At 47.3% G+C, this 27,924-nt stretch overlaps 2 protein-coding genes across 3 annotated transcripts in view; one reads left to right on the top strand and one right to left on the bottom strand.

The window, feature by feature from the left end:
* Tmx3 (Thioredoxin-related transmembrane protein 3) overlaps nucleotides 1–1,238 on the top strand; it is a 59,089-nt gene extending 57,851 nt beyond the window's left edge. Inside the window, exon 13 of the mRNA XM_050194387.3 lies at nucleotides 241–1,238. Within this exon, the coding sequence (XP_050050344.1) occupies nucleotides 241–269 (29 nt within the window). The 3' untranslated portion in view covers nucleotides 270–1,238. The remainder of the gene's footprint in view (nucleotides 1–240) is intronic.
* Nucleotides 1,188–27,863, bottom strand: Gdap1 (ganglioside induced differentiation associated protein 1). Of its 2 annotated transcripts, XM_050190509.3 has the most exons (5): nucleotides 26,953–27,863; nucleotides 24,265–24,460; nucleotides 20,047–20,220; nucleotides 8,704–8,922; nucleotides 1,188–1,488 (listed from the first exon to the last, which is right to left on the bottom strand). In XM_050190509.3, exons 1-5 carry the CDS (start codon nucleotides 27,013–27,015, stop codon nucleotides 1,283–1,285), a joined length of 858 nt encoding a protein of 285 aa, XP_050046466.1. In that variant the 5' UTR covers nucleotides 27,016–27,863; the 3' UTR covers nucleotides 1,188–1,282. The 2 variants fall into 2 exon arrangements, 1 of the variants encoding a protein (XP_050046466.1); XR_008608801.1 differs by lacking the exons at nucleotides 8,704–8,922; nucleotides 20,047–20,220; nucleotides 24,265–24,460; nucleotides 26,953–27,863 and adding an exon at nucleotides 7,057–7,223 and having other exon boundaries at nucleotides 1,401–1,488.
* Between the last annotated feature and the right edge of the window lie 61 nt (nucleotides 27,864–27,924).

Genomic DNA, 27,924 nt, shown 5'->3' with positions numbered 1-27,924 from the left:
GCGCTCACAAGCATCAAAACCAAGGTTCATTTGTATTTTAACTGCGAACGTTCAGTGGCATAAGGATAGAGTTGAAGCATTGAATATTACAGAAAAACAATAAAGGTAGTGATATTTTTGGCTCACACATATACTTTCAGACCTACTATTCCCTGCATCTGAATCATGGAGTTTATGTGTGTAATGTTGTAATGTTCAACCATGCATTTTAATCGTGTGTTTAATTTTGTCTTGTTGCAGATGAGGCAAGTCATGAGAAGAAGGAGTGAGAAACACAACTCAGCCGCCATTATGTTGGGAAGAAAGAAAGCAAAAGGCATACCTGTTATGCCAATCCTAATAACCAACAAGCAGTGGACACCGCCAGATCACTGCCTGCAGTCAACCTCTCACATTTTAGTTCTCATTGTCAGCCATCTAAATGGAGGCAGGTCAACTTCATATGTAAATGGAGCATGCAGTCAAGCTGCAGCATGGATGCTGTTCCGACGTTGCTTAGGATGGAAAAAATTGTGGAGGGCTTCGAGCTTGCATTGTTTAATGAAGGAAGGATTAATGTGACAGAGGTATTTTGCTAAGCTGTACCTGTTTAGGGACCCAAGTATATATGATTGGTACCTTTGCTATGCTCAGGCAGCTGTGTTTCAGCGTGCTTGAGTGGACTAATGACGATTTTACAAGTAGCCATGAACTGGCTGGAACTTGTACATAGTGCATTGTTTATATTGTTTTGAAGAATGCCTCAATGTCTGGGTTATTTCATGCCAAGCCTTCTTGTTTTGAGGGGTGTGTGGTTTGTCTATTGTATTATACAACTTCTAGGAGCATGACATAATTTAAAGCAATTCACATCTCTTTTTGTAAAATTTTACTTGTATTATCTGCCGTTTCCTTGTTTTGTTAGCATATCAAATGCATCCATCCAGCAGAGAAGCTAAATGTTTTAAAATCCTTGAAGACCTACTTATTGTGCACATTTGTTTTACATAGTATTGTGAACATGTAAGAGTGCCAGCATATTGTTTAGCACATTAAACAGGATACTAGAGCTGGTTGTAGGCATTGATAAAAGACAGTTCGACTCTACTGCCTGAATAGCTCTGTGCCATCATCAATGTACACAATCCCACCATTTTTACATGTTGATGCTTGCCTTTGTCTTCTGAAAGAAATGAATGCCAGCAATGTCTCTATCTGAACTTAATGTATTTGTCTCATAAAACACTTGGTCAAATTTAGCTGTGCGTTTCCATTTTTGCTGCAGTGCGTTCGAGGAACTATTCTACTTAATGAGCCCTGGGAGTGCCTTGCTAATGAGAGGGTCATGCTTCATCCTCTTGAAGTATCTCATCAGGTTTTTATGCTTCTTCTGTGTCTTCTCAAAGTAACGATCCCACAGGCCTGCCTTGTAGACGGCGTGCAGCAGTGCCATGAGGTGAACATCGGCTGCTGACACATAGATAGAAAACAGCCAGGTCTGTGTTGCATCTGCAAGTGATAAGAAAAAGGATTGTCCCAGACTGGTCAATAAGCAGGACACAAGTTGGTAGGTCATCATATTGCTGCCATAGTTGATCCAGAATGAATGTGGTTAATAAACTTGCAGTATAGATATCAAATAATAGGCTCTGTCAACTGCTGGCATGTTTTTGGTTAGCCGTACTAAAAGAAAAAAAATTGTGCCTTCAATCCGCATCTGCCACATGCACTGAGCTCTCGTGCTTTAGTCTCTGAAAGACCATAAACAAGCTTCGACATATAAAGTGAACGATTGCAATCTATATTGAGCATCTTTTCGTGGTCAGTCAGACCAAACACAATGCAACACTGGAATCCCAAAAATAAGCTCACACTCGCTTATCTATTGCACCATCAATGGCGTCACTGTAGTTAGTCTCTTATCAATGCCCACCTGACAGGTGGGGGTAGAGTTAGGCAAGTTTACTTCTGTTTCCATGAACTGTTATTGTGACTCAAGTGGACTCGTGGCATCTTCTTGCAATCTTGGCCTCTCCAAGCTGAAGTGACCCAACTTGGCCACTTTTTCATACAGTTAAAGGGAAACTAAAGAGCAGCACTAAACCAATGTAGACTTGAAAGTGTTCTTCACAACTATATTCATTTGTAGGGAAAAGGTTATTTGTTAATAATAGATAAGACGAGGACCAAACTACTCTTCCTTGAATTTCCTGGCAGAAGCTTGGGGCTATTTCATTGGCGTGATGTCACGAATTATTTCTCGTATATGGGTGGCGCAGAAGAAGCTCTAGCTAGGTTGAGTATCTTGCTCCTTTGAAGTGCCATGTTGTCTTTACTGGTAAACAATTACAGGAACCCCTACCAGACGCCGTCAAAACCCCTGATATCACACCGGTGCGGGAGCTTCAGGCTTTAGGGCAGTGTTACCCCCATTTCTCGTTTATTGCATCTTTTATAGCTTACCAAGCCTCCGTCATGGTTAAAGTTGCTTTTTTGCTATTGCAGAGAAGTAAATTACTAGACGTCTTTAGTGTCCCTTTAATGGGAGAGCAAGCTTTGGAACCATTGGTGTACTTATCGGGGGGGGGGGGGGGCAAAAGGGGCACTTCCCTCTTGTCAGAAGTGCAGGGACAATGTATGCCATTTGCGCCTCCACTTTTGAAAGTGGGCAATTTTGGCTGCCCGCTGGAACATCCAACAAGAAGACGACAGCCGAGACCAAATTTTCTTTGTAAATTCATTAGCCACGTAAGTAATGCTTTGCTTTGTTACCCATCCCCTGTTTGGGCTGTGAGGATTGTCTTTCGTACCTTGCAGCAAAAAGCTGCACCAGGCGACGAACAGGGTGCACCATACATGCTGGCATTGCGGGGAAGGCTGGTGCTGGGCAGTTCTTGCAATAACAAATTCCACATTGCACTTCTTGCAACATGCCCACTTTTTTGGGACCGCATAATCGTATTTGAAAATTAGCCTGCTATACTTAACCTAAGGGCGAGGGATTGTAAAGTATTATAATCAGCTGCAGCCAATGATGGTATGCCTTACGGCATGAAATTGTTGGATTATCAAACACTGGTATTATTAAATCTATGTATGGGTGATCATTTTTAAGTTTTCTGGAATAAAAAAAAAAAAAAACCTGTGGACGATAGCATAATTCCTATCCTTGAGCTGGATTATTCGACTAGGCGGACATTACTAGCACGAGAAATCGAAACGCATATCTAATTAACAGAAATGCACTAATATGAATTTTCAGGAGGATACCAGTTTCGAGAGTGTTTCCCAAAGTGTGGGACGAAATGAGTGTTCCAGTTACTTTTGCGCTCCAATGCATAAAAGAGGATTTTGTTAGAAAAGTAACTGGAACAACAGTGCGTTTTTACGGCCAGTTTGAGGACGCATACGTCGAACACGCTCATAAAATAATCAAGTGCCACGAAAATTTCAGCGTTATAACCGACAATTGTTATAACCGGGTTCCATGAAAAAATCAAAATTGGAGGATGGTAGAGCTGATGTGAGAAAACTGATGGCGGGGAGGCCAGTGCCCCCACCACCTTCCTCCATCCAGCTGCTGATTGTGTTCACGCGTTTAACTGCTTCCTGGGCTCCCCGATCGCGTGTGACAAGCCGCGGCTGACGTCGTTAACGAATGGCATCACTATAACAACTGCAAAGAGGTGTTACGGGTGGCAAGCGATATGCGAGCACCGCCGAGGCATCGCCTTTGTGGCCCCAAAAGGGGCCTTTTAAAAATTGCGAGAAGGCTGCCGCGGCAGCCTGACAGTTTGAGCAATCCAGAAGAAACGCTGGAAACCCTCGTTTTCTAACGACGATCGTCTCGTCAGTTAGAAGCACATAGTTTCCAAGTGTATAGCAGCGCGCTTTCTTTTCACTGGCAACGTCGTGCATTGCCAATGATCAGCGGGCGGATCAGCCATCTTCCGTTTCGACAGTATGGACGATTTTTAGTGTAATCACACTGCGAGACTTTAACGTACTTGCTTTAAATGTAGCATTGTAACTAATGGCTGAACCCTCGTTTTCCCCCTCTATTTTTGTTTGTCATACGAGGCTCCCAGATTCTCCACTGTCTTCAGTGAACTAAATAAGGCACCTTGTTCATACTTGGGAAACAGCAGAACGGTACGTGTAACGTGTAGGCAACGTTCGAAGTAGGTGGATTAAATGCACCTTTCTACAATAGATTGCGTATGCTATTGGACCGGGGCGTTACGAGTGTGCTTTACGAACTACAATTACAACCGAGGTCAAATTTTGCGAACATAGGGGGAACGCTACGCCAAGTTTGTGTGCGATGTGAAATGCGTGTTGGTGAAGTACTGCTGTTGGAAAAAAATTTTGAAAAACATTTAAAGAAACTTTAAGCAAGTGTTCGAAAGTGTCAAGCTGCCGTTATAAGCTGCATTCCCCAAATTTTCAAGAGAACAATGCATTTCACAAACGTTTTTATTAATAAGGAAGGGGTGCAGCTTAAGTAAATTGCGTAATACCAAATCCCAGCTACGGTGGCCGCACTTCAATGGGTGTGAAATGCGAAATCACCCATGCACTTAGATTTAGGCGCACATTAAAGAACCCCAGGTGTTCCGAATTTCCGGAGTCCCCCACTGCAGCGTGCCTCACAGTCAGATCGTGGTTTTGGCAAGTAAAACCCCATAATTTAATTTTAATTTTCTTAAAAGTGGAATGTGTGATAATTCTTTAACGTTTCTGGCTTACTATAAACATTACTAATAATTATTGAACCCTCTCTTTTGGGGTGTCTTAATGCGTGATACATTGGTTCGCCTGGTGTCCTTAGTGAACTAAACGAGGCTTTATGTTTGTTGACAGTAAGGACGACATAACAGGTGATGTGTAGGCCAAATTTCAGTGGGTGTTTAATTGTGGCTGTGGTAATCAATTACATATGCGTATGCTCTAAAGTGTTATGGGTGTGTCTAATGAACGGGGCAGAATTTAACCTGTTGCCTGGAAGAACTACAAATGCCACCAAGATCAAATTTAGTGAAAATAGGTGGAACAACGCTATGAAAATCTGTGCGAAGTTAAATGAGTGGGATCAAACACAGGTTCTGCAAAAAAAAAATGTCAGTTTTAGACCGTGTGATATGGCCGCTATCAGCTATGCTTCCCATTGTCCTGACATAGCTGTAGGTTACATGTTTATATTTCGTGAAAATGGGAGGGTTGGTAAATGTCATGTCTTGCAAAATTTTTGCGTTCCTGGTCCAGTTAGATGCGTTGCAAATAATTCCTGACCCCCCCCCCCCCCCTATTTTTATGTCATAAGACATTCGTAGTTTATTTCTGTGAAGTCTTCAGTGAACTAATCAAGGTACCTTGGTTATAGTTGTTGATAATAAGGGGCACATTATGGGTAATTTCTAGGCTAAGTTAGAAGCTATGGTACAAATTACGATATTTGCAGTAAATTATGCATGCAAGCAATCTGGAGCTTTATCAGTGTGTTTTACAAACAACGCTGAGTTTATCTCACGGCTCTGGGGACAAAACCGAGATCAAACTTAGGTAAAATACGGTGGGACGTTTAGTTAACGTTCTGGTGAAGTAAAATGTGTGTTCATGAATTACTGGCTTTCAAAAATTCCTATTAAGTGATTGAAAGCGTTAGATGCGGGTAAGGTTTCAAATGGAGCCGTTATATACGAGTGTAAAACTCTTCTTTCAACTGCTTGAAACAAACAGCATCGCTGGGAATTGGTTTGCATTTCTGCGTGTTCGCAAACATCTGCTGACATACTATTGCCTTGACTAGCGACAAATCTGTACGGTAGAATTAATTAGACAAATAGCATTCCCACCCTCGAGAAATAGTTGGTATGCCACTGTTTGGAACACACCTGTTTGACCAACACCTCCCAGATAAGGGGTGTGGAATAAACGCGCAGCAACCACGGATGGAAGACGAGAAAGAAAAGCACATCGCTGGCAACTAACTTTATTCACAGAAAAGCAGTGTAGCATATAGCCATTCCGAACATGCGCAAATCACATCGCTTCAAACGCACATCAAGTTGCACCAGATTCCCAGAAACAAATCTAGTAAAGATTGAAAAATATTGAAAAAGTGTGTTCGTTGCCACGCCGAACCGCAGACGTGTCACTGACACACACGTCTCTTTGCTTTTTGAAGTAGTATTCCTCCATATCTCTAGTCCCAGGGCATCTGTAGTCTTACCGAGAATGCAAACACCAGAAAACCTTGGCTGACACATGCAGTAATTACAATGCACAGGCAAAAGTGCTGAAAGTTTGTTTTTTATCCAAAATTTGTGCTCCTTAACTCTGTCGTCTATGCTCTGGCCTGTTTGGCTGATGTAGGGTTTTGTGCAACCTTATGCACGTAAGGAGGCACAGCCATCGGTCTTTTATTCATTGGCTTCCTGTTTTCCCCTGTTCCCTTCACTTTTTAAAGGAGGTTTTCAGAAACAACAACAATAGCCAGCTGAATGCAGCCGTGTGACCTGATTATCGAAACTTTCCTGTATCTTCTAAGGACAAGATTTCACCAGTGCCCCCTCAAGACACACGGAAACAATGGCCCTCTAAACAAGTTGGGAATGAGTCGCGTTGAAGGGTAAAAATTGCTTGCGTGAGCGTGGGCAATAAGCCCAATATATGTTATGCTCCAAGAATGTCAGGCTCAGGTGCAGTGGCGTAGCTAGGTTGTCTGGCACCCGGGGCCCTTAGCTCTTCTGTCACCCCCCCCCCCCCCCCCCCGAGTTTAGTCGAGGAAGGCGAAGATATCGACAATTTTCGGGTGTCTTCAGACGTATATGACACCCCCCCCCCCCCCCCCCTGTTGGCCCCGTGCACCCGGGGCCCACGGCCCCCCGGCCCCCCCTGTTGCTACGCCACTGCTCAGGTGTAAAAACTCGACCTAGCTGTTAGTGGGAAGCCCATGCGTTAAGGAAAGCCTTTTGGTATGCTGTCTAAATAGTGCTAAAATTTCAACCACTGATTTAGTGGTTGGTGGTCACAGAAGGGTTAGCTTGTAAGATCACGAGAAAGTCGTCAACATACCTAAGTCTTCTAGGTAGCAGGCCTGTGCACTCTGCTTTAAGACATCATGCTAGTTTGACCAAAATTTCCACTGTCAAGCCCGGCGAGACGAAAGCAGTGACACGAAATCACCGCGGCTTACTCGGGAGCATCCCCATTAGATTCTATGGGCCAAACAATGAAATCTTCCTTACCTCAGTAAGGAAGCCTTCATTGCGGTGAGGCACTCTGAAAGCTTCCTTACTGAGGGGCCCTCGGTGAAGGCTTCCTTGGTGCTTCCTCAGCATAAGGTAGCTCCAAAGCTACCTTCATGCGTCGTTACGCCGCTCCTGGCCCTGAACGAGCGCTTCACCTCACTGCTTAACCACGTGACGTTTGCTTGCGCATGCGCGCTGTCGCTCACCTGCAGAGAAGCGCGAGCACGGTAACGTCTTGCCAGGCATGTTCGTTTCAGTCACGCGTGCGGCATGGAAGCGTTGCTAGGCGTTGCACGACGCCGGCGTTCCAGCGTTGCTGGAGCACATCAAGTTTTGCACTGTAATGCGCAACTTTTTTAAAGTTTAGTAAACAAAACTAGAAGAAAGCGTCCACGCTTCTCTATATTAGCTCTTCAATTTGAAGATTGTGCGACGATACAACATTTTTTTATTGAATAATGGTGTTCACGTAAAGCTTTTAAGAGATAATCTCGAACCCAGGCATGCGGCAACCGCTCCTTACGTGAGGACGGATGAAGGGAGCTTTCAGAGTACGCTTGCTTCCTCCATCGGTCCTTCGCTGTAAGGAGGCCGCACGTAAGCTTAGGAAGCGCTCGAAGGAAAGGAACGTTTCATTGTTTGGGCCTATGAGTCTGTCAAGGTAGCATTACGTCATGGGTTGAAGTGCACAGGCCTTGCACTATCTAGGCGTTGGCTTGACTCGTGTCGCTCTTTCAACCCAGCCCACTCGAAACCAGCTTCGAACCCGACGAAGCAACTAGGCTCAACTCTAGGTTCAACTCCTCTATCTCATGTAAACGCTGCTATGGCATTGGCTAGGTACTCCATGCAAGCGCAACCAACTGATAAGCAGCATGCAAATGATAAGCCAAGTGGAATGTTGTTGCCGCTTCCTGAAATTATTAATACAAATAATTCAAAAATGCCTTAGAAATATCTCAATATACAAGCGTCACTGCTGCATTGGCTTTGCCTGCAGTTATTAAATGCAAGTTTCCGTGGTCGTCTTTGGCGGTATAAGCCAATGTTTTGGTCTCTTTCTTTCATAATCGTACGTCTAAGTTTACTTCAGGACGAAGGCGTCTCTCAGAGGTTCAACTACCCCATTCTGCGCTAGGCGATTTCATGCCTGCCAAATTTCTTCATCTTATAAGTCAGCCTAGTCCTTTGCCACCCTCAACTGCATTTCCCTACCCACGGCATCACGTGTAACTCCATCCACTGTGTTACTTTAACAGACCATCGGCTATCTGTTGTACGCATTGCATCAGCTCCTCATATGTGGTTAATCCCAACTACACTATCGTACCCACGTTTGTTGTCTTGTCATAATGATTCCATCTCTTAAATTCCTTTCAGTCACCTTTATAGCTGCGTTTACCTCTGCGACTTTACTCGAGTGTACTCGAGTGTTGGAGCACCGTGCGCCACTGCTGGCTTTTTAACCCACCGGGCGTGGTGCTGCCGGAGATCTTCCTGGAGTTGATCAAGTCCTCCATGCTGTCCATGACCTTCTCGACCTCCTCAAGCTCCTTGTTGACGGCGCTTTCTGACTGAGCGAGGCCCAGGAAGGCTTCGTACGCGCGCTGCTTTTCCACGTACGAGCTCACGTAGTCCGGGTTGCGCTCCATCAGCTCGATGATCTGTGCCTTGCCCTGCTTAACCAACGCTGCGCGCGCAGCGCACCCGCGCTCGACGTTACTGTTACCGCCATTTTTGCAAGACGGGAGTGTTTTTGGGAAGACTGCCAGAAAATCCTGAAAATAGAGCGCTCAAGATAAAAACGCTATTACGGAAAAAAACCGGACAGTCGCGAACGACGGACGTCAGGAAACAGGGGCGCGATCGGAGATCGTTGTTCGACACGCGCGTTCACTTTCACCTACTGAACGCAAAATGAACGTGCGCGTCGAACAACGATCTCCGACCACGCCCCAAATTAGATGTTCTAATTTTCTCGCTAATTAAATACACTAATTAATCTAATTAGCACACTTATGTGGCTACTGACGAGGTATTCTCATACCAGTTTTCAAATCGCTCAAAAAGTCGTTGTCCTAGGCCCTGCGACAGGAGAAAGTTTCTCACTTTCCTGCTGTGATACTGAAACTGGGCGCTTGAGGGGTGCAGGCAACCACGTGCACAACTTGAAAAGGGGGTTACCAGCGAAACACAAAGGGCGCGCTCACAAGGTAAAGGCGTTAGACACGGACGGCTTTTCCTTGTGTGCGCGTCCTTTGTGTTTCGCTGGTAACCCCTTTTTCAAGTTCATCACGCACCAACTGGCCCAAGAGCTTGCGCTAATGCACGTGCACAAGAAAGGTCAGCTGTTGACGTCTTGTGGTGGTTACGGTTCGTGGCGTGCCCGGCGTGCCCTTGGCTTCACTCCAACATCGGCACTGCAGAACATTAGCCATCACCTCTCGATGCTAACGTAAACGGCCACAAATGGAACTATCATCACTTATTCAGGAACTGCAGGCAAACGCGAAAAAATAAAATGAAGGACCAACTGCGGTTGCTTTCCAAGAATGCGTTCAGCATGCTTTGGGAGGTGGTTATTTGTGGCACTAGGTTGCACTATGTGTTATGGGATGGCGCTCCCCTTGCCATCGGGCCTTACCCGTACGCGGGAGCCAACCGGTACTTGGAGCGCCACTTCCTCAAGGAGACCAGTTCGGAAATCCGTGCAGCGCCTGCGACCAGAGGCGCAGCGTCTCAACGGCAGCGTCTCAAAACTCAAGCTGTCGCGAAGGGTGGTTGCGTACCGCTGTGTTAGGCTGCACTATCTTCTATGCTAAACGTATTAAAAAGAACAAATGGCTTTCATTTTTATTATTAAGAAAACAAAAGCCATGATATCACGCGTGGCCAAGCAAAGCTCTTGGCACGCGCGACCAAACAGCTAGTGCGCTAAGCTTCGTTTTGGCGCTGTTACGTTTCGCCTACAACGCGCGGTAATGCCGGCGCGGATGCAACGGACGCCGGGGCTTCGTTCAAAGCGGCGGACATTTTGGCCCGTTCGACGCCGCCGCAACGCCTCCCCGCCAAGCGTGTCCAGGCGTGTTTCAATGCCACGTGTCTTCGTGTGTGCGTGTGTGTGTGTGTGCCCACGCTTGTCAAAGCGCGGCAGCCGGGGAGCGGAGCTCCCCAAGTGAGGAGCCAGGCGGTCTGTCCGTCGGCGGGTTGGCGATGCGTCACTACACTCGGCTCAACATGTCTCTCGGCTCGACCGTGCGCGCCGTCGTGGGGGCTCATGCTCCGCCGTCGCGTGAGCTCATCCCGTGACCTTCCTTCTGGCCCGCGACGCCGAGAGTATAAGAGCAGCTGCCCCCGGACGCCAGGAGAGGCTCCGATTTCTTCTGTTGGGTTACGTGCTCTCCCGTCTCCCCACTTCGGTCGACCTGACCGGCCGCTCTTTTGCTATGTTAGAATAAACAAGTTGTTCTGTTACCAGTCTTCTCATGCTTTGCCGGGACCTTCGGATGCTTCCAGTGCCCCAGGCCGCCAGGCCAACGCTACCCTTGGGGCTTGCGACCCATTCGCAATAACGGGCGCCAGCACCGAGACCCCAACAACTGCTTGCCAGCGGTGAGATCGCGACAACGGAGGCCAGCAGCGAAGAGATGCGGTTGAATGTATGCTGAGCAGCACAACGACCATCCGGGAGCAGTGCAACGAGCCCTGTGTGATGACTGGTTGCCTGCAGCGGAACGACTGCGCTGAATTCTTGGCTGCGAGGTTTGGTGAGTGCGGGACTTTCTTCTTCTGAGTTTTGCCAGGCTTTTGTTAGTGTCAGAAACAGAGCTGGTAATTGTGGTTGTCGTTGCTGCCGGGTTAGTTTGCGGCAAGACAATAGTAGGCAGTAGAGAAAGCAGCATTCAGAGCAGCTATGGATTTGAAGTCGTTGCGCAAACCGAAATTGCTGGAGCTTGCAAGAGAGTTGGGTCTGGATGTCTCAGACAAACTCAGAAAACCAGAACTGCTAAGGGCTATTCTTGAGTTAGAAGCTGAGGATGACGAGCTGTCGGAATGCCTTGAGACCATTGAGGAGAGGGAGACGGCAAAAAGACAGGAGCGCGAACTTAAAGAGCAAAAAGAGAAACAGGAGCGCGAACTTAAAGAGCAAAAAGAGAAAGAAAAAGAAGAGCGCGACCGTCAACACGCTTTGGAAATGAAGCGTCTCGAGTTAGAGATGGAACGCGCTCGTAATGGAAGTCAGGCACACGGTGCAGGAGAACGAGTATTGTTCAAAATGACTGACCTGATGCGGCCGTTTAAGCTTGGAGAGGACATTGGTTTGTTCCTGGTTAACTTTGAGCGAACGTGCGAGAAGCAGGGGTTCTCTCGGGAAACGTGGCCACAGCGCTTGCTCACTTTGCTACCCGGCGAGGCGGCCGACGTAGTCGCTCGCTTGGAGAGAGAGGAGGCAGAGGATTTCGACAAAGTGAAATCGAGTCTGCTAAAAAAGTACAGGCTGTCAGCGGAGGCGTTCCGTCGGAAGTTTCGGGAAAACGAGAAAGGCAGAAGTGAGTCATATACAGAGTTTGCCTACAGGCTTATGTCAAACATGCAGGAGTGGCTCAAAGAAGAGAAAGCGTTTGATGACCACGAGAAAGTTCTGCAGTGTTTCGGGCTAGAACAGTTTTATAGTCGGTTACCTGAGAACGTGCGGTACTGGGTCTTGGATAGGCCAGACGTTAGTACGGTGGCTCGAGCCGCTGAGCTAGCCGAGGAGTTTGTGACGCGTCGGGCTCGCGGAGCTAAGGACGGTCAAAAGGGTGAATTTGGCTCCAAGTTTGAGAGGCCGAAGTTCACGCCCATGAGAAAGCGGTTCGAGACGAGGCGAGCGCGCGTGTGTTATACGTGCCAGAAGCCGGGTCACTTTTCGGCGCAGTGTCCGACCGAACGTGAGGAGACGGCGGCAGCCGAAGCCGAACGCAGAAAGCGGTTCGAGACGAGGCAAGCGCGCGTTTGTTATACGTGCCAGAAGCCGGGTCACTTTTCGGCGCAGTGTCCAGAAACAAAAACAAAAGTCGTGTTTTTGTCTTTATGCAGCACTGACGAGAACATGAAGCTTCTCGAGCCTTACATGCGAGACCTCCTCGTGAACGGGAAAGAGTGCCGAGTGCTTCGCGATTCCGCAGCTACAATGGATGTAGTTCACCCCTCTTACGTAGAACCCGATATGTTCACGGGCGAGTGCGCATGGATCAAGCAAGCAGTGGAAGCTCATAGCGTGTGTCTGCCGGTAGCAAAAGTGCTTATTGAAGGACCTTTCGGAGCACTTGAGACGGAGGCCGCAGTGTCATCTATGCTGCCCCCCCAGTACCCGTACTTATTTTCGAACAGGTCCGATCACCTCCTGCGCGAGAAGGGGCTTTTGTTTGGTGAGGCTAGCGTTCAGGCCTTAACCAGATCGAAGGTTCGGGAGCTCGCTGCAAAGGCGGTAGTTGCGGGGCCGACGTTGTTGAACGATGAGAAAGGGTCAGAGGCGCAGCAAGCTGGTATTCAGAGCACGCCCGAACTGAATAAAATTGAGCCTGTAGCGTTAAAGGCACCAGATACTGGAGAGGAAAATCCCGACACGGGAAGGTTAGAAGAGCTGTCTCCAGATTTGCTCATCGCGCCTACGTCAGACGGACTAAACAGGTTGCTAAAAGTCAGCCGGTCGGCTTTGATAGCCGAGCAAAAGAAGGATGGCAGCCTAGAAAACATACGCTGCATTGTCAAGGAAGGTATCGCCAAGAAAAATGCTCGCTTTGTGGAAAGAGGTGGGGTCCTGTACCGAAAGTATCTAGACCGCAGGGGAGTGGAGTTCGATCAGCTGATCGTGCCTCAATGCTATCGTCAGGATCTGTTGCGCTTGTCGCATGGGGGTTCGTGGTCCGGACACCTAGGAGTTAAGAAAACTAAGGACCGTCTCTTGCAAGAGTACTATTGGCCAGGGTGTTTTCGGGACGCAGACCACTTTGTGAAGACATGCGACACCTGTCAGCGGGTGGGCAAGCCAGGGGACAAATCGAGGGCGCCGTTGAAGTTGGTACCTATCATTACGGAGCCTTTTAGACGGCTCGGTATTGATACAGTGGGACCTCTGCCGGTAACAGCCACGGGGTACCGACACATTTTGACTGTGATCTGCCCAGCGACAAAGTTCCCTGAAGCAGTGCCGCTTAAAGAACTCAGCTCAGTTGAGATAGTCAATGCACTGGTGTCCATATTTGCGCGAGTTGGTTTTCCTGCGGAAATCCAGTCAGATCAGGGCACAGTGTTTACTAGCGCTTTGACGACAGCCTTTCTCGAAAGGTGCGGGGTAAGGCTGTTACACAGCTCAGTGCACCACCCCCAGTCGAATTCCGTTGAGAAGCTCCACTCCGTCATGAAGCGCGTGTTGAGAGCATTGTGTTTTGAACATCAAACTGACTGGGAGCTGTGTCTGCCTGGAGTGATGTTTGCATTAAGGACCGCGCCACATGCGGCTACGGGGTTTTCGCCAGCTGAGCTGGTGTACGGTCGCTCGCTGCGATCTCCGCTTCGCATGCTTCGAGAATCATGGGAAGGCAGGGGCGACGACCCAGTCGTGGTAGAGTACGTGCTTAAGCTCCTCGAACGCTTAAGAAGGGCACAGGAGTTGTCAGGTGAAGCAATGGCAGAGGCCCAGCAGAGGGCCAAGGTTTATTATGATCGGACAGCCAGGGCCCGTCGTTTTGAGGTGGGCGATGAGGTCATGATATTGCACACATCGCTAAAGAACAAACTCGACGTGCAGTGGGAGGGCCCAGCACGGATTGTTCAAAAACTGTCGGACGTTAACTACGTGGTGAGTCTGCCAGGAAAGCGGAAAGCACAGCAAGTTTACCACTGTAATCTGCTCAAACCCTATAAGCAACGGGAAGCAGTGGTGTGCATGATGGTAAACGTTCCCGAAGAGCTTCCGGTCGAGCTTCCGGGACTAGGCTCAGTGACGAACAGGAAAGACACCGATCAAGTCATTAGTGACTTAATAAGTAAAGCATCGCTGTCGCCTGAGCAGAAAACCGAACTACACCAGCTCTTACAAGAGTTTCAAGGTCTGTTCTCTGAGAGGCCTGGTAGGACTTCTGTCCTTACTCATGACATAGAGCTTACCTCCCCAGAGCCAGTACGATCCAAGGCGTACCGGGTGTCACCCCGCCAGAGCGATATTATGGAGGCTGAGGTAAAGAAAATGCTACAGCTCGGTGTTATTGAAGCGGGTGAGAGTGATTATACCTCCCCTTTGATTTTAGTTGAGGTACCGGGCAAGGAACCTCGTCCTTGCGTCGACTACCGCAGGCTTAATTCCATCACTAAGGATCAAATTTATCCGATCCCTAACATCGAGGAGCGCCTTGAGAGAGTGAGTAGCGCTCAGTTTATTTCCACCCTAGATCTTGTCAGGGGTTATTGGCAGGTTCCACTTACAGAAGAGGCTAGTAGGTATGCGGCGTTCATTTCACCAATGGGGACATTCCGTCCTAAAGTTTTGAGTTTTGGTTTGAAGAACGCGCCATACTGCTTTTCAAGCCTCATGGATAAAGTGTTGCGGGGACAGCAAGAATTCGCTTTACCGTATCTAGACGACGTAGCGATATTCTCCGCATCCTGGCCTGAGCATATGGCGCACTTGCGGGCAGTGCTAACCCGCCTGCGCGATGCGGGCTTGACAGTCAAGGCTCCCAAGTGCCAGTTAGCACAAGCCGAGGTTGTCTACCTCGGACACGTGATTGGTCGGGGTCGTCGCCGCCCCTCTGAAATAAAGGTGGCCGCTGTGCGAGACTTCTCGCAACCGCGCACGAAGACCGATATTCGGTCGTTCTTAGGTGTCGCCGGCTACTATCAGAGGTACATCCCCAGGTACTCTGATATCGCGTCTCCCCTAACGGATGCTCTAAGAAAGACAGAGCCGCAAACAGTCGTCTGGGATGAGACAAAGGAAAGAGCTTTTAGCGCCCTAAAGAGCGCCCTAACAAGCCAGCCTGTGCTACGATCGCCCGACTACACAAAAGGGTTCGTTGTTCAGTGTGATGCTAGTGAGCGAGGCATGGGCGTTGTACTGTGCCAACGGGAAAATGGAGAAGTAGAACACCCCGTCCTGTATGCTAGTCGTAAGCTGACGAGTCGTGAGCAGGCGTATAGCGCCACCGAGAAAGAGTGTGCGTGTATCGTGTGGGCCGTTCAGAAATTGTCATGTTACCTAGCTGGCTCGAGGTTTATCATTGAGACGGATCACTGCCCTCTCCAATGGCTGCAGACCATCTCTCCCAAAAATGGCCGCCTCCTGCGCTGGAGCCTCGCTTTGCAACAATATTCCTTTGAGGTGCGTTACAAAAAGGGGAGTCTCAACGGTAACGCCGATGGCTTAAGTCGAAGCCCCTAACGTGGGAATCAGCCTCAAAATTGCTTGTTACTGATGTTTTTCTTCCTGAGGCAGGATTTTTAACCTATTGCTTTCGTGTAGTGTTTCAAAGTGATGATGTGCTTTCTAGTGCAATTTTCCGATTTGTGGACGCGTTCTGAGTGCTGCTAAACTACTGTAAGGAACTAGGCAGCAGTATAAAAGGGAAAGAGCCTGGCAGGGCTTAGTGAGGGTTGTGCCGTGCTTGCTGACTGAGCGGTTGACTTTCGGCGTAGTTCTAACGCTTGCCGGAAACGAGAACAAAAATGTCAACTCTCCCGAAGTCACTTTGCAGTGTCCTGTGTGCACCTGAACGTGAGAACGAGGCCTTCTCTGTGCGCTGCGCTCAAGAAACGCCAAAGGACGCCCGACTTCGGTTATGAGCATCATCGAGCGACATCCCTCCGGACAGCGGATGCAGTCCCCTGACCATCGGGATCTCCTTCCCCCGGCGGGGCGGTCTGTTACGTTTCGCCTACAACGCGCGGTAATGCCGGCGCGGATGCAACGGACGCCGGGGCTTCGTTCAAAGCGGCGGACATTTTGGCCCGTTCGACGCCGCCGCAACGCCTCCCCGCCAAGCGTGTCCAGGCGTGTTTCAATGCCACGTGTCTTCGTGTGTGCGTGTGTGTGTGTGTGCCCACGCTTGTCAAAGCGCGGCAGCCGGGGAGCGGAGCTCCCCAAGTGAGGAGCCAGGCGGTCTGTCCGTCGGCGGGTTGGCGATGCGTCACTACACTCGGCTCAACATGTCTCTCGGCTCGACCGTGCGCGCCGTCGTGGGGGCTCATGCTCCGCCGTCGCGTGAGCTCATCCCGTGACCTTCCTTCTGGCCCGCGACGCCGAGAGTATAAGAGCAGCTGCCCCCGGACGCCAGGAGAGGCTCCGATTTCTTCTGTTGGGTTACGTGCTCTCCCGTCTCCCCACTTCGGTCGACCTGACCGGCCGCTCTTTTGCTATGTTAGAATAAACAAGTTGTTCTGTTACCAGTCTTCTCATGCTTTGCCGGGACCTTCGGATGCTTCCAGTGCCCCAGGCCGCCAGGCCAACGCTACCCTTGGGGCTTGCGACCCATTCGCAATAACGGGCGCCAGCACCGAGACCCCAAGAGCGCATCGTTGACGTGTGAGGGAAGCGCCCGCCACGAGCCGTAATGACCACGTCGAAATAAGAAATATGGTTCTGCGTGGCACATACTGGGAGACATCGGCAGACGCCAACAGCTGACGTTTCTTGTGCGCGTGTTTTCCTGCGCTCCTCGAGCCCTCGGTTTTCGTTTCTCAAAACGTTATCGTTCTGCAGGGCCTAGCTATAGGAGGACTTCTCGCGCCATTTGAAAACCGATATGAGATCACCTTATCAGTAGCTACACTTTTCACATTGTCGATAGCCACGTAACTGCGCTAATTAAATAAATCATTGTATTCATGGAATTAGTGAGAAAATGAGAACACACAGCCTGGTTTCTGACCTTCGCCTGTTCTAAAAAAATCACACATTTATCTTGAGTGCTCTATTACCAGGAATGTTTGGCAGTCTTCGCGATAACGCCCGGTACTGCGTTGGTAACATAAGCGGGTACAATTTACTATTCGATCGTGCATCGACGCGGCGCATGAGCCTTTTTGAGAGCGCGTAAGCCTCTACTGGGAGCATGGTGTAAGCTGACGATTAGTCGTGGAAAACAAAGGACAAACTTCTATTTTAGTTTAGAACCCTAAGGTGACGTCACGGAGGTCACGGTACTTTCACGCATCGGGCCATTTCAGCTGTCGGGATGGTTGTTATACTTTGGAATGTACATAGTCCTTCTGCACTGACAATACAGTCACGGAAAGACGCTGTCAAAATCCTTGCCCGTCACAATTAAGCGGAAATTTTAAGGTGGCGTCGGGTCTCGCATTTCTCGTTTTTGCGTAATTTCTGGCTTCTCAAGCTTCCGCTCGCGGTAAGGCTGACCTATCTGGTGGTCTAAAAGTGTAAGCTATCATGCTTGCATTACATAATATTCCTTTAGCGTCCTTTTAAACATCACTATAGAGGCAACCAACTATAATAACGATTCCTGACGTATTTCAGCGTCTGCGTCGACCGACCTGAATTAAGACAGGAAATGAGTTATGCTAGAATTCCTCGCATCGATGTGCACCTTGGATCGGCCGTAACTATGGTTGGCCTATAGGGAAAAGCCACCGTTACGTGACAGCGCGGCTCATATCGCAAGCTGATGTGGTGCACGAAAAATGGAGCCGCTTTAATGTACAGGTGTTTGTTGTTGTATAGCTGTCGACCATGTCTTGCTGAAAGCACCGCTTGTCATCTGATTACGTTTTTTGAGAGCGAAACTACCTGGGAACACCGTGTGCTGATGGCTTCTTTTCCGCCGTAGAGTAGTATAGTTCAAGGCCAGAATAACGTAGCGATGCCATTCCAATTATTTTCCTTTTCGCGCTTCGTCAACGGTCAAAGCGGCGCTCCGCCTGTATACATTATCACTAGGGTCGGCCAGTCGTGAGCGGTGGATGACCACGAAGGAATCGAATCGAGCGAAACAGTTACGGTATAGTGCTTAAGTTTCGGTGTCCGCGGCGCGAGCTGACTCCTCCAGTGTTGCCACATCTACATGTTTGTATGGGTATGTTTGTATGGATAATTCTAGATTTCTTGCGGATAGAAGTGTACGAAAAGTATTTGCAACATCAAGATTTTTGTGTTGTTTGTACCAAGTTATATTTATATAGTGACTTTCTGAGTATAGTTCTGTGCAGAAACGTTTGTAGCAATCGCTTTATTGTTTCCAGCCTCAGCTGAATGTTCGTTCTCCTGTTTTTTAAGAGTATAGGCCAAACAATGGGCAGTTGTAGGTGCGTTTCTAAAAAAAAAATTGCATCGGATTGCAATATTGCACCCTCGAGAGCTCTATATTTTTATTTCTACAAACGTTGAGCTTGTCATATCAAGAAGTAGCGCCATTCGCCGCAGCTCATGCATACGCGAGGGCAGCGATGGGATAATCTTTCCCGCGTTCTTCCCGGGAAATTCCTGTACGCATTCCTTCTCACAAAATAAAGAAAATCGAATTCTCGGGTTTTAAGTGCCAAACCCACGATATGATTATGAGGCACGCCGTATTGAGGGACTCCGGATTAATTTTTACCATCTGGGGTTCTTTAACGTGCGCCCAATGCACGGGCGTTTTTGCATTCGTTTTTCTGCGTGGCTTCCAAAGGCGCCGTCTCGCGCTCTGCGCTTCACAGGAATCGACTAGTTTTTCGCACTTGTGCTGGCTATTTGTGCCGGCTCCATGCGCGTGACGTGAAAGCGCGACACGTGTGACGCATTCCCGCTGCATATGACGGGCCGAATCCTCGCTCGAGAAGGGCACGCTGGGTTTAGTTTGCATTTTCGGCTTTTTATCGCCAGACATAGGTGTACCAATACTTTGCAGACACGATCACTCTCGCATGATCTACGCACTACGCTTGTCTGTTTGCAATGCGCCAACCTAGTAGGAGGTGGGAGCCTTTGAGCGCCCCTCCCTCCCGCCGCCGCCCTCCACTCTCCCCCCACCCCTCCTTTTTTTTTTATCAACTCACTTTGCAGGAACCAAGTCTTCCAAAGATGCCATATACGTACACTGCAAAAATTAGCTAACCAGCTCTTCCATTTCCCACGGCCTGGGAAAGCCTGGGAGTACAGTTCAAACATGAGCAAAATAAATCAATAAATAAACATCAAAATTTTCCTCGATGGAAAGGTGCCTTTACCCGCCACGGTGGCTTAGTGGAGGCGTTCTAGAACGCAGGTCGCAACCGCTTGATTCCTCATAACCCACTGTGCAGCTGGGGACGTTACACCTGATAACTTAGTTGAAAAGTGCTTCTTGTTTTCTTCAAGAAACAAAAGTGTATCAGACGATGAAATGCGGATTCATATGACAGCTACCTCAAGCACAAACAAGACAAATGATTCACTGGAACATGGAGGCTTGTTGAACGGTTAACGAATAAGGGAAGCCTCAGCCCGACGAAAACTTGTCGAAACGTCGGCTCAAGGCCGAGGCTTCCCTTGTTCACCGCGCCGCTGATATTGTCAGGCACATTACTTTAGGTTTATATTCGAATCATCTTATTCTTGGTAGTATATTCATTTGTACAGGGGAATCCTTTTTTTATGGACGTTAATATTCAAGCCAGTATAACTTCAACATTTCTACTCAGCCTAATGAGGATATGTATTAATGAAAGGTTGGTCTACTAGATTTCACGCCAAATTTCTGCTGCTGTGAGCACTTGAATACGAATGCGGTATCCCCCATAAATGTGGACAACCCTGAGCATAATAGTACGTGCTTGCAGCGCGTAGGGTGCGACTCACCGGCCTTCTTCTTCTGCTCGTCGTCTGTCATGCTGGAGGAGACGGCCATTTCTGGGTGAAACAGGGTGCCGTACACGATCAACGGGATGTTGATTTTTCCGAGTTCCTTGACTAGGCTTTCCACCAAATTGCCGAGGTCGGTCCCTTTGTCGGGGAACAATTTTCCTACAGGATCTGCCGCGGCACATGGGAAGAGAGCGCTGCGTTTTCCCGTTTATGTATATTTGACTATTTAAGCAATTACTTTAGCTGGGCACATGCTGAAATTGCTGGATTGCGGCCGGTCAATCGTTTTTCAAGGTACTCCACCTTGCAGTAATCCCGAGACTATGGCACCCGTTTCAGGTATATTGGTCCACAAAGTATCTGCCATGAAATGCACTGGTGTTCCACATAGTTTTGTCCCGAGGTGCGTATCAGGAAAACTTTTTTGGAAAAGTCGAATGCCGCAATGTTTCGCCGCAAGCTTGCTGAAGGATATTTTGGAATTGGTGTTGCTTTCGGGACACGGCATGAGCCCTTGATGGCTGCATGTTTTTTACAGTAATTATTTTTCAAGAGAAGCTTGTATTGCCTCACTCGTGTCGGCGTCGGTGATGATGTTGCCGCACGAAAAAACCCAAGTCGCGCGAAAATAAAAATTGTTTGTCGGGTTTCGAGACCACCACGCTAACCGATTCAGCCACTGTAGGCTCGTCATAGGCGCCCTTTAAAGCGGGTTTTATATCATGAAGAAGTAGACACAGCGCAAGGTGCGAGCCAATCACAGGCGTTCCCTCTCTCCGGAAGAGGGAGAGTGTGTGTTCGCTCGCCTCGCGCCTGCCGTTTCCCGCCAGTTCAGGCCCGCTATCAGATGGAGAGGCCGCGTTCGGTTCGTTCTGCCGAAGAGCAGAACGTTGAAGGAACGGCAGGCGGGAGCGGGCTGCGCGTCGTGCGTTCGGCTGAAGAACAGGCGGCGTTTGATAAACGCCGTCGGGAACTCGCTCGAGAAAGGGCTCGTCATCAACGTGCCGACGTCGCCGTCAGGAAGCGCGAAGCCGAGGCGTTACGGCAACAAAGAGCCGCGGATTCCGAGCATCGCTTGCACCCCTCTTCACAGTAGTGGAAGGGCAGTCAATTTTTTAAGAGGTCTCTTAGTAAACATTATTTAAGAACTAATAAATGACTATGAATGTCCGCCGGCGCGAATAATGTGTCTCCGGAAAAATAACCTCTTTATCTAAGTCAGTTGCTAAGAATTAACCGAAGTCTTCGTTAATACAACGCAAGGTATGCCACCTTCCCCCTTACCGCCACTAAGGAAGCAAATAGCTTTTCGTGGCAATGAACTGTCTAACTTTGCCTGCTGACACCCGAACGGCGACCAGCAGAGGGGGTTACAAAGTGCGCTGCCAAAGTTCCTTCCAACAATCGGAATGTGCCAGCGTTACGTTTAAAGCCACTAGCGTGCGCGCGAACGTCGTGGATACTGCGATCTGCCTGCGACTTGCCGCAGTGGAGGAAACCTGAGAGCATGCACCGACTTGATGGCGCACGCACTGATCGGTGAGATAGTGCGCGCGGTGGACTTAAGCCTGTTTCACATGATGTGATTTTCGTCGCGCCGGAAGGGTGATTTCCGTCGTTTGCGACGAAAATCGTAGTGCCGTCCTCCGATTTTCGGCTGCGACCCACCGGTTGGTCGCAGCGGTCGCTGCGATTTTCCGTCGAAATTTCGCGGTGAGCTATTTCGCCGGTTTGTTTTGGAAAATTACGTGTCGCTCAATAAGTGCAATATGCGGAGACGTGAGTTGCCGAATTCGTTACGTACGCGAAGGGAGAATAAAAAACTTGTACTGCAGATTCCATTCTCATATTTCTATGCGTTCGTTGACACGCTACTCAGCAAGTAAAGTGCATTTTCACTTTTGCTTCGTACGCCTTTGCGAGTTGGGTGTTCGATCCCCACGAGACGACATGGCTTTTTGGGGTGTCACAATTTTATTTTGCTGAGTAGCATACAAAAATCGCCGCGTACGGAGCACCTTAAATAACTTGAACTTCGGCAAGGGCAAATGACAAGGCTGTAAAGTACCCGAAGTTTCAACGTTGTGCTGAACGCGGTATTGTTCAGTTGCATCTTCTTGTTGGTTTCCAAGCGTGACTTTCCCGATCCATCTTGAAGGTTATAACGTGGGGCAGTGATCGGAAATGTCTCATGAACCTCTATAAAAGCCTTATACGTACACGATTAGACTACAGTGCCATAGTGTACCAGTTTGCAACGCTCAGCGCCCTAAGTATGTTGGATCCCGTCCACAACCTACGCATCCGTTTGGCCACAGGCGCCTTTAGGACAAGTCCTGTGGCAAGCCTCTACGTAGAGGCAAGCGAGTGGTCACTCCATCTACAAAGGACATACTCCAGCTTTACATATTTTCTAAAAGTAAATGCAGACTCTGAACATCCGTCCTATTGAACCGTAAACGATATATTGAACCGTAAACGACATGACCAGTGTCACGCTCTTTCAGAATCGACCTGCAGCGAGAGAACCTTTCTCGTTGCGTGTGCGGGGTCTCAGTGAAGAAGTGGATGTACCACCCCTTGAACAACGTCTCACGCCTACAGCAAAGCTGCTACCGCCGTGGCAGTAGCAGCTCATGGAATGTGACACATCGTTTATTGAGGTCGTTAAGCACACACCAGGAGCATATAATAAGATGCGCTTTCTAAAACTGCACGCGAAATCAGCCCGGAGCACTGCACTGACGCATCAAGATCACATGCTGGTGTGTCTTATGCAGCATTCGGAGCATCTTTCTCAGAATCCGATGTTTTGAACACCGAAACGAGCATCTTTACGGCTGAGGCATACGCAGTGCGGTCGGCTGTTAAACACATTAAGAAAACAAAGATACAAAAAGCACTTATATGCACTGACTCTTTAAGTGTTGTAAGATCCTTAAGCTCGTTTCATAAAAGTAAAACCGTGGTACTAAACGATATTTACTCACTCCTGTGTGCAACATACATGCTTAATCAGCATGTCACAGTATGCTGTATCCCTGGACACAGAGGCATCCAGGGCAATATGCTCGCTGTCGAAACCGCCACATCAATAGCAACAAAAGCCACTAACTTCTCTATAGCTGTCCCTGCCATAGACTTAAAACCTTTCCTACAAAAAAAAAAAAAAAAAAAAAAAAAACTTGGGCGCTAATGGCAACGCTTATGGGACACTGAAATATCTAGTAAGCTGCATGTCATAAAACCATGGTTGGAAAATTGGCCACCATATAAAAAATATGGCCAATCGAGGTCATCATCCGTCGACTTGGAATCGGTAACAGGTATGGAACACACTCGTACCTGTTGACTGGTGATGCGCCACTTATATGTGGTACATGTGTCGCGACGTTAACTGTACTTCGCGTGTTGTTGGAATGTTAGGCGTTAGAGGCTCACAGGAAAAAGACACGTCTACCACTGTCAACAAGTCCCACTACATCCAGCAATGTTCTTAGGGAGTGACCCACTCTTTGATAGTAAATCAGTCTTAGCTTTTTTAAACGGTGTTGGTGTACTACATGTTATACACCCAAGAGATTCGTAGCACATCCTCTCTCACGGGAAGCTGCTGATAGTACAATACGCTTTTGTAGCGCACATACTTCTAGGTCCTTGCGTTCAAGGGTACTGTTGAAGCATTAGTGATACTGACACCCATATCTTTTGTCTGTCATCACCTCGGTGCATATCTTTTATGACCATAGCATGTCTCATACCTCTCGTGCCATTCTCATAGATTTAATATATGGTGTTTCAGATGATGTGTGTGTTGTTGAAGATGCTGTGGACATGTACTATACCACGAATGTGCTGCTTCTTTTTGATGTATTGACTGTTTTGTATTGTTGTGACTTAGTGTTTGTTTTGTTGTGCCGTTTTCGTTTTATTTTGCCCTCCCTATAATGATTCCCAGTAGAGGGTTGACAATAAATAAATAAATAAATAAATAAATAAATAAATAAATAAATAAATAAATAAATAAATAAATAAATAAATAAATAAATAACGCGTATGTCATCAGCTCACTCTTTTGCATTTTTTTGCGCTGTTTTCAGTATGGAACTGAGATCGCGCGACAATATAAGTGGTCGCACACCGTGACAGACCCGTACAGTGAAACTGTCTACCTTCACTGCACAGGTGTATAGGGAGAGATGGGCTCATTACCTGTGGACGGGAATATCTGGTCAATATAGAGCATCATCTGGTCAACGTCCGTGAAGACGCTGTCACCATGCTTGAGCACGGGCAACTCTCCCAAGGGGCTCATATCGAGAAACCAGGGCTCCATCTGCTCTCCGTGCTGAACATCCATGATTCGAGGCATGAAGCTGATTCCCCTTGTGTACAGGACCAGTAACATCTGCATGAGCGTGCATATGGTTCAACCCACTGGGTGAAGCCGTTATCTTGAGCTCAGATTTATAGAGTAACAGGTATTCCGCGCAGTCGACTTGAAGAAGGGGCGCATTGAGCTTAGCCACCGTCCATTGTAAAGGATTTGCGTTCGTTCATGCAGTCTGGTTTCAAGGATCAAAACAAGGTGTAAAACGGCCTTAGGAGGGGGTTGCTGTACAGCAGTGTTATAAATTTATTCATGGAAAAGGGCTATGTATATGCATAAACGCTTTAAGAAGCGCGTTGATTAAAGTAAGAAGAGGGTCTTCCTTGACAAAGCAGCCGTTGCTAGAAGTACAGCGGTCTAAAACTCACCTATACTTCAGCTTTCCATGCGTAGAAGAACTTATTTTAGACACGAGGGGGGGGGGGGGGCAAGACAGAAGGCGAGGAACATGCAGATCTATATGTCGCTATGCGATGCTAAAGAATGGGTGTTTTAATACCTAAATGATTTTTAATTTTTTTTTTATTTACAGAGTACCTACATCGCTATAACGGCATTACGTAGGGGGGAACAAAATAAAACCAGTAATACAGAAAAGCTTTTGGACGGATATACTCACAAACAGAAGCACTACAATAGCATTTAGAGGAAGACATACAAGTAACGTGAAACAAACAGGTTTCAAGATATATAACACATACATTTGTTTTACAAGAGCGCCGTCACAGCATAGAATAGAATGGTTCGTTATTTGACACATATACTATATCATTTGATAAACTGTTCAATTGTCTAATTGATTTGGGGAAAGAAGATTAGTAAAAAGTGTTTGTTTTGCACTTATACGCTGAGATCTTTTTGTTGTTATCACAACGAGTCGATATGTAATATGGTTCCAGAAGATAGTTATAGTGATTGATACCTGTCTGACTGTTATATATTCGGTGCAATAGTTTGAGCCTTAACTTCTGCCTACGCATATGTAGCAGATCCCATCCTAAGGTGGCCTTCATTTTGGAAAAGCTAGAGTACGGGCTGTAATTATTACAAACAAACCTTACTGCTTGGTTCTGTAGTCTTTCCAATCTATTAATGAGGTAATCTTGATAGGGATCCCATATAACACAAGCACAATCAAGTAAGTATTGTTCTGACATGTAATATGTATAAAGTTTCTTTAACTTCGCGCGTTGCCTGTTTAAAATTTCTGCGAATAAAATGTAACATCCTACTAGCTTTTGCTATGACAGTGTCAATCTGTTTATGCCAAGTGAGTGATTCGGTGAAATAGACTCCTAGATACTTGTATTCCGACTGTATGTCCATAAGCGTGCCATTGATCTTATATCAGTGCTGAAATTTGGATAATTTTCTGGAAAAACTTACGCTACTGCACTTTTTTATATTTAAATTTGTGTTCCATTTTTCACACCAGTTCGCTACCTTATCTAAATCTGTTTGCAATGTATCTATGTCATTTTCAGTAGTAATTTCTCTATAAATCACACAGTCATCAGCAAATAGTTTTATGGGTGATGTAATTAATTCGACAATGTCATTTATGTAGATTAAAATAACAAGCGGCCCAGTACGCTTCCCTGAGGAACGCCCGAAGAAACAGTTATTGGTGAAGACGTGCGTTGTTTAGGACGACAGACTGGGTTCTTCCGTTTAGGTAGTTTCGTATCCAATTTTGAACGTTTTCATTTACATTTAATGCAGCAAGCTTTACATCTAAGAGCTTTGGGACACAGTATCGAAAGCTTTTTGAAAACAATAAAAACCGCATCTACCTGACTATTGTTATCAATGGCTTAAGATAAGAAGCGCTAAAATTCTATTAGTTCAGTGTTGCAGGAATAACCTTTTCGGAATCCGTGCTGGGAAGGTGTAAAGAAAGCGTTTGAGTCAAGGAATGCAGATATGTTACTATATAAAATGTGTTCGAATATTTTGCAACATATCGACGTTAGTGAAATCGGCCTATAGTTTTCTCTGAGTTTTCTATCGCCCGATTTAAAAACTGGTGTCACGCTTGCCGTTTTCCAAACTTGGGGAATGGGGCCTGTTTCAAGCAAAAGCTTATAAATGATCGTTAAATAAGGAGCAATGATGCTATGACACTCTTTAAGGACCACTGGGGATGTTCCATCAGGTTCAATCGCACTGGTGCAAGAGCGAACACAACCTTGCGCTTACGATAATAGCGTATCCGTAAAGCACCCTTAGCACCCTTATATTTTGAGGGTGTTTGAATCAGTGTGATTCTGACATTCACTCCCGCCTGTGTATAGGCGTGCTTGAGACGTTTTCCAGCTTTATCGCGTGCTAGCGGCTTACATTTTTGTATACGCTGCCACCGACTCAAACGTGCTAGCTATCGAGGAAAACAGTTCTAGACAGCGCGGCAAAACCAACGTGACCGGAAGTGTACGGCTTCCCCAATAGCTGGTAGCAGCTCGGTAGCACTCGGTGTCCTCGGCGCATACAGGCAGAAGAGGCAGGCTTGCCTTTCGGGAGCCGATGGTGTTGGGGTAGTAGAAGAGGATGAGCTGCTCGTTGGTGTACGGCATGGCGGCCGGCGGCGGCCGCGGTGGCCCGCTCTCCCAGGGCCTGAGCGCTCCGGCGAGGCCGGCCCACGCTGGCCCGTCTTCCTCGTCAACTTCGGGCTCTGGGACGCGCCATGCGGGAGCCGGGCGCTCCGCTCCACCGTACGCGCCATTGCGGGACGCAGTAAAGGGTCAAACTCGTTCCACTTTCTTCGGCACCCCGCTGATCGCGATGCTATCTTCAATTTCTTAATATAATCTTTTTTTTTTCTATCTTGTCACCATTACCTTTTTTTTTCGGATTCTTTATGTCCTGATTTCTTTTTTCTTTAACGAGACTTTTCTTCCGTTTAACTACTCTTGTCTACTGCATATTCTTAGAAGGATGAACTGAGCGAAATTTTTTCATGTAAATTCTTTTCGTCTTGCTGCTCAACCTGCATTATTATTCAATGGTTAATTTTGTTTTTCCGTTCCTGTATATATTGTAATTACATTTTTTCATACCGCCCGATCATTTGCCTATCCTCTGTATAATGGGTACGTGCCGTTGATGGAGGCCAAACAACGACATTTATAACATTCTTTCTTTATACAGGACTGGTCTCGCACCTTCACGGATTTGTCATATGTGTAGGGAAGATGTGACCACAGAGCATTTATAAATATCTTGTCAACAATTCAGTTGCTTAAGAACCTGAGAAAAACCACTCCGCCTTCTTGGATTAGATTTAACTGTTAAAAACGTACTATCGGTGGGTGCCTTTACCCTTAGGCATAGAGACGGGAAGATTAGCGCTGCCATCCAAGATTTTCTTTTAGGATCAATGAGATTTATACTCCGAACACAAAATTTTAAGCCTCCTTTTTTTTTTACCAAAATTGAATTTGAATTATTTTATTCTATGGTTACGGTAAAATTTTTATTTTAAT

Source organism: Dermacentor andersoni, chromosome 1, assembly GCF_023375885.2.
Source record: "Dermacentor andersoni chromosome 1, qqDerAnde1_hic_scaffold, whole genome shotgun sequence".
NCBI classification, from domain to species: Eukaryota; Metazoa; Arthropoda; class Arachnida; order Ixodida; family Ixodidae; genus Dermacentor; species Dermacentor andersoni.
This window is presented reverse-complemented; position numbering and strand designations above follow the sequence as displayed.

Excerpts from the sequence above, each read along its gene's own strand:
- Gdap1 (XM_050190509.3), bottom strand. The coding sequence starts at position 27,015 with ATGCCGTACACCAACGAGCAGCTCATCCTCTTCTACTACCCCAACACC. Across the intron at positions 20,221-24,264 it reads CCAGATATTCCCGTCCACAG|ATCCTGTAGGAAAATTGTTC; the intron begins GTAATGAGCCCA and ends GTGCCGCGGCAG. Across the intron at positions 1,489-8,703 it reads CTCCGGCAGCACCACGCCCG|ATGCAACACAGACCTGGCTG; the intron begins GTGGGTTAAAAA and ends TATCACTTGCAG.